The sequence below is a fragment of the Protomyctophum bolini genome (assembly GCF_963924005.1).
Source record: "Protomyctophum bolini genome assembly, chromosome: 4".
Lineage (NCBI taxonomy): Eukaryota > Metazoa > Chordata > Actinopteri > Myctophiformes > Myctophidae > Protomyctophum > Protomyctophum bolini.
The window spans coordinates 31,576,962-31,595,419 of NC_137865.1; the positions used below are offsets into that span (position 1 = coordinate 31,576,962).

Sequence of the window (18,458 nt, forward strand, 5' to 3'; positions counted from 1 at the left end):
ATCGAGGCAATGTGCATCTAGCGAGTCAGCCTTGCAAAACTGCAGCAGGTAGAGTGACATCGTTTAAAAGTAATAGGATTTGTTTTTACACCGTACTAGGCCCCTCACTTCGCTTATGGGGCTCTCCAGATTCTCCATTGGAAGTGTGAAATCAATAGGCCAATATCGCCCAAGCACCGTACTACCCAGTGTGGAGCAGGTTTCCTCCGCTTGCTGTCACTCAGTCAGTCTGTCAGGAGGATTGATAGTGATCGACAAAGAGTGTCCCATCAAAGCCAGTAAATTATCCCTTCACTCTGGGCTGCATGGGGCTGGAGGCTGCATCTGTATTCCACACTCGTATATCTGGAGCCTTCGGTCAGACCCCTAGCCAATATTATAGCAGGTGTTTTTCTGTCATGGGGAGGGAGGGGGAAATTACGTTGTGTAGTAGTAGCGCCCATATGCTCAGGAGACAAGAGGGAAATAGAGAGAGAGAGAGAGAGAGAGAGAGAGAGAGAGAGAGAGAGAGTGTAGATAGTATACAGCACTGATGTAGGGTGTGTGAGAGAGGGAGACAGCGAAAGAGATAAAGATTGGACAGACAGACAGACAGACAGACAGACAGACAGACAGAGAGAGAGAAAGTGAGGGAAATACATACAGATAGTACACATCACTGTGGTAAGGTGTGAGACAGAGAGGGAGCAACCGAGACTCCGAGAGAGAGAGAGAGAGAGAGAGAGAGAGAGAGAGAGAGAGAGAGAGAGAGAAAGTGAGGGAACACACATACAGATAGTAGGCCTACACAGCACTGAGGTAGGGTGTGTGACAGAGAGGGAGCAACCGGGAGACAGAGAGAGAGCGAGAGAGAGAGAGAGAGAGAAAGAGAGAGAGAGAGAGAGAGACTGAAATAGAGCAGTACCTGTTAGAGCGTGGTGGATGTCTGTTGATCACATTAGAGGCGTCGGGTTTGGTTAATCTCGTGACACGCTGCTCGACCGGCGGCGCGTGGCGGACGGGCGGCGGACTGACTGGCTCTCATTCATCAGAAGGAGCAAGCAGTCAGTGGGCAACCAGTGCAATTTTTGGTGGGGGGAATTTCCCTTTCACAATGGATACCTGCAGGATACAAACCTTAGTGGTGGTGGTGGTCCTGTTGTGGCAGGACGGGTCATGTCAGTTCCCAACGCAGCTCATGTAAGTAAACCTTGTAGGCTACTAAAGCTAATCCCACTTTAAGCATATGCTTAGAAGGGGACGGTTGTTGTTTGCAGACTGAGACTCTTTAATCGCACGTGCTCCGGTGCTCGCCGTTTGACTTTGAGCACAAAATGATACATGATCTAGACTAGCCTGGGACAGTGGACTGGGAGTGTGATCACATGTCAGGGGGGGGGGGGGGGCGTTTTATCGTGAATGGCCAATTTGGCCATCATCATTAATAAACATTTGCAAATGAGATTGACAAGTGACAACATCTTATCTATGCTTTAACGCACCACGTACTTGTCTGATGTCTTGCCTTCATAACACCGGTTAATTTTAGTTCACCAATCAGCGCAGCGATTATACTCTGTCTGCCTGCCTCCGAGAGCTTGTAGGCTGACTCGACTGCCGCCCTCCGTGCTAGCTAATCAACTTGTTGGGGGGGGGGGGGGGGGGGGGATAAGAAATAATAAATAAGAAAGAACACAAAGACAAACCAATTGAATAAAGTGACGTGCAGGTGCATTGCTGTGAAATGGATGTTGTTGTCCAAAGAGAACAGACTGTCATCATTTGCCTTTGTTGCTGTTAAAATATAAAAAGAAAAACAAACAAACATTATAATGGTTGTTTTTTTGTTGTTTTTTTGCAACACACCTATATGTCAGTGCATGCCTGCATGCACTGACATATAGACATACAGACAGCAGCAGTGTGAAGTGAACCTCATTATTATATGTAGGCAGCTATCCCTCAAAGAATAGCAAAGCAAAAAACAAAGGAAGAAAACAAAACAATAACAGTAGCCTAATGGGCAAAAATAATGCAGTGACATTTGCTGTACCTGAAGCGGTTTGAGCACTTTCAGAGATTCATATAGGCAGAAAGCAACAGCCACTCGAATGGTTTATTGTGGTCCAAGCTTATGTATAATACATTATGCGTTCAACTATCAATTTCACATAATATAATTGCACATATAACCCCCAAAACGAATATGCTGATCCTGTCGTCTGATGTTCCCCAGTGGATTGATTGATTGATTGATTGATTGATTGATTGATTGAATACTTAATTGGAGTACCAAAGAAAGCACTATGGCTTGTTTCCATTGTAGCTCAGTTCATCAAAACAATAATGACAAACATTTGGGAGATGTGTGTGTGTGTGTGTGTGGGTGTCCTACATATTTTCCATAGTGAAATCATACAAAGTGCATTCGGTGACTAATTGATGTATTTGAACCCAGCCTAGTTAACAAGTAAGTAAGCCTTGCCGAGCCATGATGATCACCATATAGTATGTATAGTAGCAGGCCTATGCCACAGGGATTTACCCCCCAACCTTGATGCTGAGTGCCAAACAGGGAGGCACTGGGTCCCATTTTTCAGAGTCTTTGGTATGACCCGGCCAGGGATTGAACCCCCGACCTCCCTGTCTCAGGGCGGACACTCTAACCACAAGACTCTAGGTTTAATTGGCCATTTAAAATCAATATAATAATTGTCAGGTTACTGCTTTACTGCTTTGACTACTTCAAAACCGCTCTCAAAGGGCACCTACGGACGGACGGCTGCAATTTTAAACTGGCCCACAGTTTATGAATCCCCCCACCGCCCACCCCTTTTCACCCTCACTGTATATATTTCCCCTCCTTCCTTTATGATGATTTCCTGTTTTTGGCTATATAGAAGTGTATAATTTGTACGTCTCTAAATGTTGAATTGAAAATGGTGGACCCTCTTGTACACAAGTCAAGTGTAATGCTTTAAATGCTATCTTAGAATAGATAGACCTATTTGACAGTGCAGAAACATAATTGCCTTCCTTGATCCATCAATTACCCGTCAACGACCATCAGCTGGTCACAGTCACAGACACTCAGCCTCTGCAGCACTCTAACTGAAAGTGACTGCACTTCTATCCAAGGCTTATCAGAATTATTTTGCGGCCCCCCTGGCTATGCGTCGCAGACCCCACTTTGGGTACCACTGATCTACATTACTTAATTTCTTTGATATGAAAAGAGTTGAAACCAACTGCATTATTGATATTATTGATATTACTGATATTATTAACCTGATTGAGACCATTTCCGCAATAAGGGCCTTTCTCGGCACCACCCCTCTCTCATTTGTTTATATTGTGTTAAGGATCCAAGATGGCCGCAGCACCAGGGGGGGGTGGGGCGGAGGTGAGTGGGTGGGGTCGACATATGACCTTACTGGGCTGCGTTCACACATTCAAGTCACCTGTCTTGGTTTGACTAAACATTTTGTTTGATGGGGGAGGGAAGCAGAACACATCCATCAAAGCTGTGTTCAGACACAAGTCAGGTGTCAGACACAAGGTCTTGAATGGATCAGGTCATATGTCGACCCCGCCCGCTCACCTCCGCCCCACCCCCTCCTGGTGCTGCAGCCATCTTGAATCTTAAACACAATATAACAATCTTAAATCACATCACATCACCACTCCTTGTGGTGATTGTTCTCAAGTTACATGACATACAGAGACTTGGTGCATTTTACATAGATGCTCTGCTGATCAGAGCTTGGTGTCAATACACATAAGGCACATCTCTGCTTTGGTAAGTAGGACAGGCTAAATTATGCAATAATGGTCACGCAGTGTGTTAATGTCACATAGTAGGCTACTGTGAATATTAAAAGGGGAACTTAGCTGATATTTTACATGCGTCCTGTCTTAGTATTGTGAGGAGGACATTATGCAAATCAGACATTCTGTGTGCTGAAAGCAGTCTCTCTCTGTGTAGGGAAATCTCTTCAAGCCTACGCACCATGACATTTGCTGAGTTCTACGTATAGGCCAGCTGCTTTGTTTCTGTGCAAACTTTCTGTCAGTTTCACAGTAGAAAGTAGGATGGATAGATTAAATATACCTGTCCAACTTCCCTTTCAATCTTCGATCTACAAGCTCTGTGCAGGCAGTTCACCCTGCCACTGACTGTATTTAACAACCTTTGTTTGACTATATATTGTTTATTATTGTTGGCTCCAGTGTAGGGAGCATACCAACTGTGGGTTTGTGATAGGGAACATACCAACATTGGTATTGTGTAAAGTGAGTACTCTAATTATTATGTTTATATTATGTGGGTATTTTCTTTTGAGTAATATCTGACACATAATGTGTACATGAATTGTAATGTCTCTGGACATTGGGAAATTAACTGGTAAATTGTGGAGACAATTCAAGTTTGGTATGGTCCAGTGGGGAGGGGCTTAGCCTATATAAGTAGGGAGACCTGCCACTGCCTTGCAGTTAAGGTAGGACTGTTGAGGTGAGAAGACTGAGGGCCAAGCTGAACAGTTTTGTACTGTTCAGTATTTTTACAGTTTGCTATTTTTTCAACCTGTGCCTTTTGGCAAACACTGCCCACACTAAGTGTGACACACTCACTACCACATGTCAGATTGTGGCTCTTGAGTTGAACACCTAATGTTCACCCCACAGGGAGTGCTATGGTTCGTGTGGTTAAGCTATGAGTCGTCTCCTATATATAAGGCTATATGCTGCAATCTTATCTTAATAATAGTTGTGGTGTGTCAGGGACTTTACATCAGACCAGTAGCATAACTGCCTCTAAAAGTTTTTTTCTGTTTTTTCTGCCTTTATTGATGGTTAAAGTGAAAATGAACAGGAAAGAGGGAGAGAGAAGGGGAGAGACACGCAGCAAAGGTCGTCATGAAGAGGACTCGAACATGTGACACGCTGTCAGGCCAGAGTCTGTATGTGGCATGCACCTGGACCACTAGACCAGTGGGAGACAAATGCCTCCAAACCTGCCACACATATTTATCATGTGTCTGACAATTAAGTACTTTTGCCCCTTCTAAAATGCGTATAATTTGCATAAATAGCAAACTTTTGACCCAGATTATGTCCAGTAGGAGGCCAGCTCCCATGGGAGCACGTGCCCTCATTCACATCAACAGCGCTGGCAGGGGCGGCCTAATGCTGCCGTCCAGCAGGTTTTGCCGTGTGCCGTCAATGTGAATGCAGAATTAGGGATCTGGGATCCGTTTTAAGGCCCCATATTTACGCCAGCAACAACTCATCCTGTCGTCCCTTCACAATAAAGTGTCTCCACTTTAACTCCCAATGCTGCACATTTTACCCAGGTTATTAACAGGAAATACGTGTAACTTAACAGCGTGGGAGAGAGCAAGGCAGCGAGGGAGCGAGAGAGAGGGCCTCTGTGCAAGGGTGTGGAGACGAATACTGGAAGACTCACCCCGGTGCGTGCCCATTTTTCATCCCAGAATTTTCCCCAGTGAGGGGGATAACTTTGTAATATGCTATTGGCTGTTTGTATTATTTTTGGAAAAATATAAAAATATACTCCTGTGGAAAGGCTATATTATATTACTTATATTGACCCCATAAACAATTTACTATTATTTAGTATATGTTGAGGTTGAGGTTTTGCCCCCTCAAATGGTACCTCATCAGATAATCCCCACATATCCCAACATGTCCCCCAACAACTTCTGTAGTAGCTTCACAGTAGTAGCTTTTCATAAATTATATAGGCTGTCTGCTGTCATGAAAGTTTATAGTTAGAGAAATTCAAAGTCCAGCCGTCTGCTGTCCAGCCTCTCCCACCCCTCACTGGGTAAAATTCTGGGAGGAAAACAGAAACGGGGTGAGTCTTCTTGTTACCGTGGAGACCCCCTGGAGGCCTGTTTCAATTGAAACTGATGAAACATAGAAAGGCTTCCTATGAGGGCTGCACTGGAAACTGAACAGCTTCACATTCCACATCTTATACCTTCTTTCAGGGGTAAAATGGGGATTTAAGGGGCCAAACGCCTGAAGGGCGCTTTTTTTCTTACTATGAATAAAGTGCAATCTTGAGTTGTGCTAGAGCGAGTGCTCTATGTTCATGCACTTTTTGTGTTGTGTTGGTCTGGAGAGACGCAGAAGGCAAAGTGTATTCCGTGTATGTAACCTGGTAATAAAATGTTTCCGTTTTTTGATTCTGTGGGAGGAGGACTTGCAGTACTTTGTAGGTAGGCAATAGACTGTATCATCAGAATCCCTGCTGGGTTTTGGAGCTTTGGCACATGAGAGTTGTTGCTTTGATGCCATTTTTTGAGTGAGCCTGCTGGCTTTAATGCACTATATTGCTGTCTGTGTCTGTAATGATGTGTAATTAGACTATAGTTCAACACAGGCCTCCACTGGGATGCACAGTGTGGGTCAAATCATTATACCCTCTCTCCCTCACCCCCCTCTCTATCACACACACACACACACACACACACACACACACACACACACACACACACACTTGCTAAAGCTCTCTACTGTGGAAAACAATGTAGGGCACAGTTTGACCCAGTTGCCATATCTGTGTATGTGTGTGCATAAATCTGTACCGTATGTGTGCATCTGCACATAATATGTGCAGATGCACACATACGGTGCATATTATGTGTGGGATGCTTTAATGGTGTGTGTGTGTGTGTGTGTGTGTGTGTGTGTGTGTGTGTGTGTGTGTGTGTTTAATTATCCAGTGCTGTATTGAGACCGTAGAAGTAATCACACTTATAATAGAGCAGAACAACTTTGCTTCCTCAGCACAACAGCAGTTCTCCTATATTTAGACACCTCTAATGTCCCTTGTGTGCCACTTTAAAGTTTAAACTATTATTGGCTAAACTATTAACATAGTGGCATGTGGTAGCAGTAGTAGAGTTCTCCAATATAATGTATTGCTTTAATGTATGAAATACCAGTAAGACACCTGAGGGCGAGAAGCGACCTCGTCCATATATAGTGCACTGGCCATAATAGCGTGTCTTGAGTTTACAGGGTTTGATGAGGTCAGATCAACATGGATCAAAATGGAATGTCAGAATTTTAGTTAGACCTACTCCCTCTACCGATATTGCCAAGAGAAAACCCTCATAGAGAAGACTTTTCCTTCGGGTGAAAAAAATCTCTTTCTGGCCAAAAAGTGCGTGTGGTGGGGTGGCTCAAAGTGCGTCCACTAAGGAAAGTAGGCTTTCTAATTACACAACCTGTCTTTGTATTGGTGAGTAGGTAAAACATTATTTCTATTTTCGCTACAGAGGAGAGGCTGGTCTGCATTTATGCGAGTCCCGGAAGTCGACGGTAACATAGCTCTAAATGCGACGACATTAGAGCTATGGACCAGAGCTATGTATATGTATGGATGTTGACACTGTTCAGTTTCCTACCAAAGTCTAACAGACTTTACATACTGGACAATGATCTATTTGTACAGGTTTCCAGTAGATTGAGAGTTCTGCTTCATACGTACAGGTCAAGCTTTTGTACATGTCCTGAACCCATGTGATGACTGATTTGATGACTGATTTGCACTGTGGTAGGCCAGTGTCAGCTCAACAAACTGGTGCACGCACACACACACACACACACACACACACACACACACACACACACACACACACACACACAGTGCATACAGTAGTGTACATCAACATATGCACATGTAAACGTACAGACATACATCCACGTCGTGCATGCACACTCACATGCATCCGCCTGGGCTGTGCCTCGTCAGTTTGTTGGCACCTGAACTTCTTTGTCACAGAGACAGATTTACAGTTGTAGCAGTCGATTGCACAGATGGCAAACTTCGGAGCAGATATCTGCTCCTCTGAATATCAAATCCCTGGAGTGGAAACACACACATACGCATGTACACACACATATGCACATGCACGCACACACGCACACTCAGAATGCTTCAGGGTTTTAGGGTGTAGCTCCATCCAAGGTCCAGTGAATTATTGGACCAGCTTTGAGTTTGGTATGTCTGTCTCTGGTCATAGGGAGGACGACAGGAGAGGAGAGCGACAAGAGGAGATGAGGTGAAGAGAAGAGGGGAAATGAGAGGTGAAATCGGGTAAATGAATCGAGAGGATAGGTGAAATGGGCTAGTGAGTGTAGAGGAGATGAGGTCAGGAGAAGTCAAGAAAGGTGATAAAAGAAGGGATGTGGGCAGAAGAGGGGGGGGGGAAGGAGATGGTGAGAGAATGGTGCGGGATGAGAGAAAATTGGGGGAGGAGAGGAGTTGTACACTCTCAGAGTTAAATTACATAGATTAAACATTGATTTTTCAACATACATTGTGGTCCCAGAGATCAAAAGGCCATTCAATGCATGGGGGACCGCAGCCTAATTCAGGTCAAACCCTGGGCTCCTTGAAATGAAGATGGTTTAAAATCACTGCTAGAGCCGTACAAATCTTCTCTTCTGGGGGGTCCGCAGGCTAATGAGTATCATTTTGGGGGTCCTTGACATGAAAAGGTTGTAGAGCATGTCTTCCAAGCTGGTGTCCTCTCCGTCAACATTATCCTATCAATGTGAACTAGGCAGAGCAGTGCTGCTACTATACTGTTTCTTGGAACATTTTGTCTAAATGACATATTTCATATTTCCTATTCAACTGCAATTTGTATCATACACTGCGTATATTGACTTTATTTGTGGTCAATATTGGTATTGAATTTTTTGGAAGGCCTATAAAGACAAGACTATACAGTCCAAGCAGCATCAAAGGCAAAGTTGTGCATAGAAGAAATTACATGCCCATCAAAGACAGCATTATAATTTGTATTTACTAGACCTGTACGTGCCCGTCGGCTACCGGGCTACTTGAGAACGATGCAACTTGGGAACCTAATAATTCCCGTTGTCAACTTGTCATAGCACTCGTTTTAACTGTCTGTGTCCCACATAGAGATCTCTGTATCTGCCTGTGTGTGAAGAGGACAAACTGACTGACTTTGAAAAGTGGACTGGTTAAGTAGGCTAATCAATTGGCAGGTGTGGGGTTGCCATGGCAATCAATTGGCTGAGGCAGAGGCTGGAAATTGCACATGTGAGGGGACATAGGCTGATTAGGCCCACTGTTATTATTTATTTTAAACGGCTACTGGCCATCATCACGTCTTTCTTTGTGCTAAATGAGCGATCAATCTTATGGCTTGATGATAACATGAAACATTTAAAACATAAAATAAAAAAATCAAATCGATAAAAAAACAATATGCTATTCAGCAAATAGAAGGCCCTGGTGTATTGAGAAAGTATGCACAATGACAGATATATTGTATGATACAGTGGGCTGTATTTTGCGTGTCTTAAATACCAGGTCTTATTACTTAACTTAAGATCTTTCTATATCCTCTCCAAAGACACCCCGGAACTGAATGCTATTGGTTGGGACCAGACATGGGACCAGAGTGGGGGTGGGTCTTACTCGAAACCCACATGTACAACAATTCACGCCACCAACAAACTGAACTGCTTCAGAAAAACATATTTACATCATTTCATATGAACTAGCCAACGGCAATATTTCCGAAGCTGGCCGCTTGAGTGCTACACCAAAATATATCAACATTTAAATTGCCAAATGAACACCATGCCACAATGCTACACATAAAGGCCCACCACACGCGGTAATTCCCCAACGCATTCCCATAGCTAATAACAACATTCGGGTGATGAAGTGCATCATGGGAAATCAACAGAGAGATTCAGCTGGCACGGCCCCATCGCATTACTGGGATGCCACTACATCAAAGAGATTCTAGAACAAGAGATGAAACCCCCTTTAACTCCCATAGTAACAACCAGCGCCCAGTGCCTTTGCCATTTTGGAGTGATGACGCAACTTCCAGTTACTTTAAAAAACGTTAAAAAGTCATGCTGTAAAAAACAAAAACTAGTTTTTATCCTATTCTACTCTCATATATTGATTTACTCATTTATTTATTTTTCATACTTATGAATGGATCAAAGCAGAAATTAGTAACATACGGTATCCATTCAGAATATCAGGGTACATGTGTGGGCATGCGACCGTGCATGTTTATGTGCAGGTTTGAGGTGTTACATAGAATGCGCTGCCTCCATCTTGGAGGGATGCGCCATCTAGTGGTGATCCAAAAACAACCACACAGAGTTTATTCTAGGATCTCTTTGACTACATTCAGGGAGGCCCTGTTGTAGTGTGCCAGGCCCAGCAGATGATTGGCTGTGGGTATCCAGCAATCATCCCATCCATCAGCCTGATTGGTTCGTGGATTTCAATATATGCGGACCAATCATGTTGCATCTTCTCCTATATATATAGTCATGATAAGTCACCCTAATATCCGAGGGGCAAGACGTAAAATCCCTTGTTTAGTCAATAAGTCATTATTTTTGGGATCCCTTTAGGTTAATCAGTAAAGCTTATTTCAGACATAATACTCCATCCTGCCAGGGATATTTGAGGGTAGCCTCCCAATTATGGTTGCTATTTCTCTTCTATTTCTCCGCCTATATCAACTTACTATGGATTTCCACCATCTACTATAAAATGTGCCCCCCACCTATACCTGATGTATCTTTTCCCATTTATTTTCTATTTACGTGGTTCTTCTATAATGCTCTGCCTGCCCCGGTCTTTCCATCTCCCTCAGCGTGAGTCAGAGGCAGTGTAGCTCTGCCTCACACATAGACCTTAAATGGCTTTACACTCATTACACCCAGAGACTGTGTGCACAGTGGCTGCAAATTACACATTTTGGAATGGTTTGTCTGTATGTACTGTATGCATCTGTGTATCTCTGTTTGTGTGAATAACTGAATATATGCATGCATGTGAGTGGAAAGGTCTATCTATCTCTTGGCCATTGGAGAAATTCAGGGCAGGGTCTGTATGGCAAACTGTACACCACCCATCCCCCCCCTATCTCTATCCACCTCATGCAATATTAATGTCAATGCCAATGCCAATGCCTTCGTGTGTGTGTGTGTGTGTGTGTGTGTGTGTGCATGCCTGTGTGTAGTATGCAGCCATGCACAGCTGCATATAGACATGTTTGCGTCCATGTATGTGTCTGCATGCACACGGCGGACCTGTTGCTTCTCTGGGTCTCTCATTAGAAAATAAAATGAGCACCTTCAGTCGGTATATAATGCAGTTGTCCGGGTGCACGGCTCACTAGCTTCGCGCAGCCAGACAACTATTCCACAATCTCCGAATGCTAGAGTCTGGAACTACACCGAAATCCGAGTAAGGAAGCTGCCATTTTTCACGGAAATATATTTGAAAACAATTAACAATATGGAAATAATAGCCTCCGCTCCGATGTCCATCTGGTACTTCATGGATGCACAGACAGCATACACGGACGCGATTCGGCATCAAGCCTTACTCAGTGTGTAGGAAGGCTTGACGACGAAACGCGTCCGTTAATTAACCCATATACTGCCTCCTGTTTTTATGTAGCACACGCTGGACTGACATCCTGTCTGGAGCGTCCATCTTTAATGCTAAATAAATTGTGTCAATGCTAGCGAGCTAAAATGAAGCCATCCATGCTCTAGAAAGCGCCAATGTTTCCATCTAAACCACCGGATAATCAGCAGACCTCCGAACATCGCACATTTTATCCAAACCATGGAGAGCTCCGTAGATTATGAGTTATTCAGCTTTTTAGTCAGCCTGTATAATGGGAGGTGGATGGCAGCGTGGTTGCGCAATCCGGTCTAGGATCGCTAAAGAAGGAAAGGCCAAGCCAAAATAATAATAAAAAAAAGAAATTGGCGATCCGGTTTGATATCAATAATAAAGCTTATCAGACGGAACATTACGCCAGAAGCAGTAAAACCGTTAAAAGAGCCAGAAGGACTTTGGAGTGCTGGCTGTTATTTTCTTACTTCTCTTATACCTGTTATAATCATGTATATTAAATCTCTGGCGGAATGGAATCGTGGAACATATACAGTAGGACATGCTCCAATGACTGGCTCGCGCTAAAGGTCCCCAAAGTAAACACAGCCTTTTTGTTTTAGTGCCCCAAACACTTACAGGGTAGATGTGATTGCCACACATCTGTTTTTAAACTTGTGTTGTATGATCACACGATAAGGGAACACTGTTTGTTTGTTTTATCATTGATGTGAATATTGATAGTGAACTAAATTTTATTGTACTGTCTGTGAGTGTGATGTATCTCGACAACACTGCAAATGAGGGAAACCTCAATGTCTTCTCTGTGAGAGAATAAATAAAAGTTTGAATGAATGAATAGATGGGACCAGAGCCTTCTATAGAGAGTTGCGTCAATGAGGGGGCAGAAAACAGTACTGGTCACGTGTTTCATGTAACTCGAAATAGTGACAAAAACGCTCATTGACTCCAGTGCATTCCGTAAACTACTGGTTCAGGGCTTTGTCACTCTTCGCCAATAGAAGTCTATGTAGAAGAGACACCATTAGACTAGCCCGATGAAGCGTACAGAGGTGACACATAACTCTCTAATAGAAGGCTCTGGATGGGCCCAATTGCTCCATTAAGTCTTAGCTTCTGTCTAGTCTTGTCAGAATATTGATCTCTTCCCACCCACATTTATTCACTGACAATTATGATGATGTGAGATGCATGCAAAAACTACACAGGCAGTCCAGCGAAGACAAGGATGAGATGGACGTGTCTGAGTCTGAGTTCTCACCCTGCTGACCCCACGGATCACTTTGATATTGAGGGTGGGAAATCTCTCTCACCTCTTCCTACCTCTGTGTACACAAGGCCCCGGTCGGCTCTCATCACTGTCTGTCACATGCCACACCCGCTGACACTCACCTTGATTGGATGACTTTACGTTTGAACCCCCCGAAAAAGTAATCTTACTGGTTCATCAGGGTGATCGAACCCGTTGACACCAGTTTGATTGGGTGACATTGTGCTTGTTCCATGTGATTCTGATTTGATTGGCAGACACTGTGCCTTACCCCTTGGATGGATTTATTTCGGTTCTGTTGGTTTTAGGCCATGGTGTGATTCAGAGTCAACTCATTTAATTATTTTAGTCAGATAAGTTGACTGACAGTTTGATTGCTCTTTGTTAAGGCTGTAAAAATTCAAAAGGTTTCATGCTGTTTTGTCTGTGTCTGTTTGTCCAACAGGATTAAGGAATGGGTAGACCAGATGCAAAGAGAGCTGGTGACACTTGCAGAAACAGCCAGTGCAGGGAAGAGCCTCACACAGGTAAACAAATGCATTCTAAATCTCAGACGCAATTTATATTCTTTTACACCGAGCAGTACATTGGTAAATAACTGCCTCCTTGTTTTTTTCCTTTTTGTATACGATATTTTATGGTTTACGTCTCAAATCGTTCATGAACTTGAACGATTTAGATTTATTAATTTAATTTAACACAACCATCTCTCTGTTTGCGTCTGTAGATTTATCTGGACAATAGGAACTTGTATAGTGTGGCCCCGAACGATGCAGAGGAGCTGGTGGCGCGAGCAGCCAGGAACATTGAGCAGCTGCTACGGAAGAGGTCTACTGCCCTGGAGGTAAGACCATGAATGCATGAGGCTGATATCGCCAGCCAGTGTCATTTAACAGTGTATTTAAGCAGAATTATGAGCTTCCCTTTCTACTAGGGGTGTAACGAAACATTTTAACAGCGATACGATACGTATCACGATACATGGTTGACGATACGATCAAATCAATCCTTGTTCCTGTAAACTATCCATTCATCCATCCATCCATCTTCAACCTATTATCCGTAGTTGGGTCGCGGGGGCAACAGCTCCATCAGAGAGCTCCAGAGCAACATTAGTAACTTTACACGTTACAACGTTACAAGGCCAGTGAGTCGATGTGATTCCTCCAACTGCGCCTTGGTCTGTCCGGGGGACTCCTCCCAGTGGGACGTGCCTTGAGGACCTCCCTAGGGAGATGCTCGAGACACATCCTAACCCGAACCACCTAAGCTGGCTTAAAGATAAATTGAAAGAATACCTGTGTCAGAGTACCCGTTCCACCAATCTGTCTGTGTCCAATTTATGCCCATGCATACACATGTACGTACAGAAAGACAGACAGACAGAGATGTGGTGCATTTATTGATACACAGACACTCAGTAGTAGAGGTCCCTAAAATTAGTTAAATTATGAAATCACCTTGAGAAGAATTTGAAAACATGCCACATGCATACATTGCTGCATAGCTCACAAAATTGGGTTGGGCACCATGGGACTTCATTATCCCCAGGGAAGGAGACTTGCTGACTTCGCGCACGCCATGGGGAAGACATGGCACCTTTCCACACTTTCCACCTTTTTCACTGTCAAAATGTTGGTTATAAATGTATGGGTGGGGGGAGAAAATAACACATCATTCTACTTTTGTGTGTATTGTCAAATACAAGATATTGAGGGGTCCCGACTCCCCAGCCAAAAACGTTGAGAACCCCTGTCCTAGCCGACATAAATCGCTATAGTTGAGTAGAAGTCTAAAGTATAGCGGAACTTTTAATACTCAAGTAAATGTACGTAAACACACACACACACACACACACACACACACACACACACACACACACACACACACACACACACACGCACTACCCTGTCCTCCTTTCTGCACCTCTTCCTATCGTCTCTTGATTTCTTCCATTATTCTCTATCCTCTTTTCTTTCTCACACTCTCTCCCAAACACCTCCTCGAGGGTCTCACTGCCTCTCTCCTCCTCCCTCCCCCACTACCTATTCCTTTGAGCAGAACTGGTTCAGAGGAAAGCGTTTTCTTTTTTTTTAATTATTTATTTAGGGACATCCACAATCATATTATAAACCATTTTTCAGGAACAAAAAAGAATACAAATAAAATAAAGAATATGGGAGAGATGGATGATGTGTACAGAAATTAAAGTACAATACAATATAATACTCATAGGGAGACATAAGGGAATATTTGAAACTGTGAGCAGTAATTAAAATAAAAACCCAGAGGAGAGCATTTTCAGTATATTGTTTGAACCCCTTTTTATGCACTGTATTATTATTATTATTATTATTATTTTATTTTATTTTTTTACATAATTTCCTCTACAAAGTCCTAGTAGTACAAGTAGTAGTAAGGTTGAAATCTCTTTTTTGCAAGTAGAAATATATCCGGTTCTTGCAGGGTTAAAGCTCCCATTCACACTCCCCTATCTCCCTATAGAGCGTCGCAGTCCCGCCCCCTCATGAGATCCGGAAAATAAATCCCTGTTCATTTTCCTCATAGACTTTTCAGAAAGTATTTATTTAAATGTTTTGGGCCAAACAAAGAATTAGAAAGTAGAAAAAAACGGCAGGTTACAACACTTTTTTTGTTGTTTTTCTTCTTTGTAATTATTTGTTTGGTCCAAAATATTGTGTTTGTTGTCATGATTTGTCATGACTCAAGTTGGCTTCGTACGACGCTTAAAAATAAATACTTCATGAAATGTCTATGGGAAAAATGCATTGGGATTCATTTCCTGGGCCTGGCGTCGTCATGAAAGGGGGCGGGACTGCGACGCTCTATATAGGTGGTGCCCTAATAGGCACCACCAATATTTGACTTGTTTGTAATGGAGAAGGAACTGTTTGTTGCCTCTTGTAAATGCTGACCTGAAGAATATTCCATCCACACATATCCCCAGAGATTTCAATTCTGAAAGGGGGTAAGGGTGGGGGGACGACTTGGATCTGCTGGCTTCCCTATCATTCCTATTTGAGTGCGTTACTTCCCAGGGAGACAGAGAAATGGCTGGCACTAAAACACAATCCACTTGGCAGTGGCCCTATCAAACTGGTAAACTCATGCAATCTTCAACGGGAGGGTAGTGGATTTCCTTCGCCAACTATATGCAAAAATCATGTGAAAGAAGATTTCTGTCTGTTGGAATAAATAAAGGAAGATGTGTGGTACCGATGGCAGACATAGCACCTCTCACTTCAAACACTGTATTATGTAAATCGCACAGTCTGGCCGGGGTGATCTTACAATGTACATTTCCTCATGTTGCAGAGTGACAGTAATATTAAAAGAGAATGTGTCTACAGTGAGCATTCATTATCATTATTTGTTAGCCATCAGTCTAAACCAAGGAGAGAAGATATGATATTATTAACTGAAAGTTGTAAATGTCGTCATAAAATAAATACATTTCACAATCCATCGCTATGGGCAGCACATAGGGCAGGCTGCATGTATGTAATTTGCATGTGTGTGTGCAGAATGCTGTATAGGGGAGGTGGAGGAGGAAGGTGTGAATACTGACACTCGATCCAGACTCCAGCAATCTCACTCTCAGTTATACTGTGCCAAAAATAACAGATCTACAAGCTCACACCACATCACGTCACATTCAATTGTGACACGTTTTGGTTGAAGCTATTTTCGGCTTGGGACACCACCATATGACTATGAATTAATCAGGCTTTAGTGCCCCTCGTGTATTATTCTCCCCCTTTCCCAGTCCGCCACAAGGCACCCAGCTATTGGATTCTTAGATAGATTGGAGAGTAAACGGACGACTGGAAAGGTAGATGGATTCACAGAGATGGTAGTTTGGGTGGGTTGATGGATGGATCGATGGGACTGGCAACGATTTATTGGTATTGTTCTAGTCTTTGCTAGAATGTTTCAAAAGGTTGAAAGTTGCAGTTTGCATGTGGAATCCAATGTTAATTTTACCAGAATATTTGTATTTAGTCTTATTCTTTTGAATAACACACCAGTTAGGCTTAGTTCTATTTAGTCTTCTGAAATTGTTTAGTCTTATCTACTGTAGTCTTTATCGACTAAATATCAAAAACCTTAGTCGACTTGGTCTTTAGTCTTATGTGGTCTTTACACGGAAAACGGCAAAATAAAGTATCGTTTGCTGGTGTCCCTTTAGACGAGAATGGTGTTTTCAGGAGGTGAAAACGCAACAAAGTGAAACCACCTTCCAGAGTGGAAATCTTTGAGAACGCCGTTTTATCCGTTCTCCGTGTAAACAGGCAAAACGGTGAATCCGCAAAATTTATGACATCATGGCTCACGTTGGCTCACAGCGCAGTTTATTACATTAATGCAGAGCCATACATAGATATATAGGCTATGATATAATGGAGTTCCTGAACAAGCCTCCCTCCTCGCTTACAAAGCGCTGCTCATCAGCGATGGTGAATGTAAAACCATGATGTAAATAAAAAATCACACCTGTGTGAACGGAGTGGTGCAACTCCCCCCCCCCCCCCCCCCCCCCCCCCCCACATCTCTCTCTCTCTCTCTCTCTCTCATTAACGTAACATACATATGGACATTGCTGGTTGTAGGAGTGGTTGCACCACTCAAAAAGCCTTGTGATAGGCAGCAGCCACGGCGGCAGCCGCGTTTATGTAGCCTAATGTATTATAAAATATATAACCATCCCGTGGCGCGCTCTGCCTGCATGCTCTGGGTTGCGTGAAGGGGTTCTTCTTCTTGTACGTGGGTGACTGGTCTATTTGGCAGCCCGTTACCACCACCTAGCGTTTTCATAAAGTGTGCGTTCTCGTGTAAAGGGTCAATAAATATTTAGAACGCAGCAGGACTTTGCTGTTTTATCTGGAGATGGTCGCTGTCTAAAAGAGGCATTAGTCAAGAAAATGAACACTGGTGGAATCTACTCTGGGCGGTATTGCAATTGCTGTAACGCACTGTTGTGACGAAAAGAGACCTGAGACCGAAGGCAAAGCTCTCTGTCTACCGAGCAATCTTTGTATCTACTCTCACCTATGGTCATGAAGTGCGGTCATGACCGAAAAAATAAGGTCGCAAACACAAGCGGCCAAATTGACGATCTCAGACGAGTTGCTTATCCTCCCATGTGACTTGTATCCATCTATCTTTCCTGACAAAATGTTGGAGGTCCATTCCTGTGTCTTTGCAATGAGGTAGAATACAACTCAATATGTTTCAAATGTAATTGGACTTCGCCTGAGGCACTTGAGACACTTTTGCTTAGCTGTCAGCTGCTTTCACGGCACCATACATTCAAATGTATCCGCTACTCTAACGCTCCTCCACCCCTAGCTCTGCTTTGTTGTCTATGTAACTCTGGCTTTTCTTCCCCCTGGATAACCAGGCCTGATCTCTACATCAAGTCTTTGTATGCTCATACATTCACACAACACACACACACACACACACACACACACACACACACACACACACACACACACACACACACACACACACACACACACACACACACAAAGGAAAGTCAATACTCACCCCTGTCCCCTATACCACATCAAGAAAGAGGGCGAGGAGGAGAGAGGGCAAGCGAGAGAAGCAGAGGGAAGCTGAGTGTGTGAAAGTTTCATATTGTTGGCTATAAAACAGAAGTGTGTGCCTGAGGCTGTAGCACCTCTGAGATCTCTCCTGTCCCCAGTA

The 18,458-nt window shown here is 43.4% G+C and overlaps 1 protein-coding gene across 1 annotated transcript in view; it reads left to right on the forward strand.

The window, feature by feature from the left end:
• Positions 1 to 1,093: 1,093 nt before the first annotated feature.
• LOC308314547 (voltage-dependent calcium channel subunit alpha-2/delta-1) overlaps positions 1,094 to 18,458 on the forward strand; it is a gene marked incomplete at both ends in the record, with an annotated part of 119,641 nt that continues 102,276 nt past the window's right edge. The window contains 3 exons of the mRNA XM_080762177.1: positions 1,094 to 1,179; positions 13,171 to 13,252; positions 13,453 to 13,569. Of these exons, the coding sequence (XP_080618303.1) occupies positions 1,094 to 1,179; positions 13,171 to 13,252; positions 13,453 to 13,569 (285 nt within the window). The remainder of the gene's footprint in view (positions 1,180 to 13,170; positions 13,253 to 13,452; positions 13,570 to 18,458) is intronic.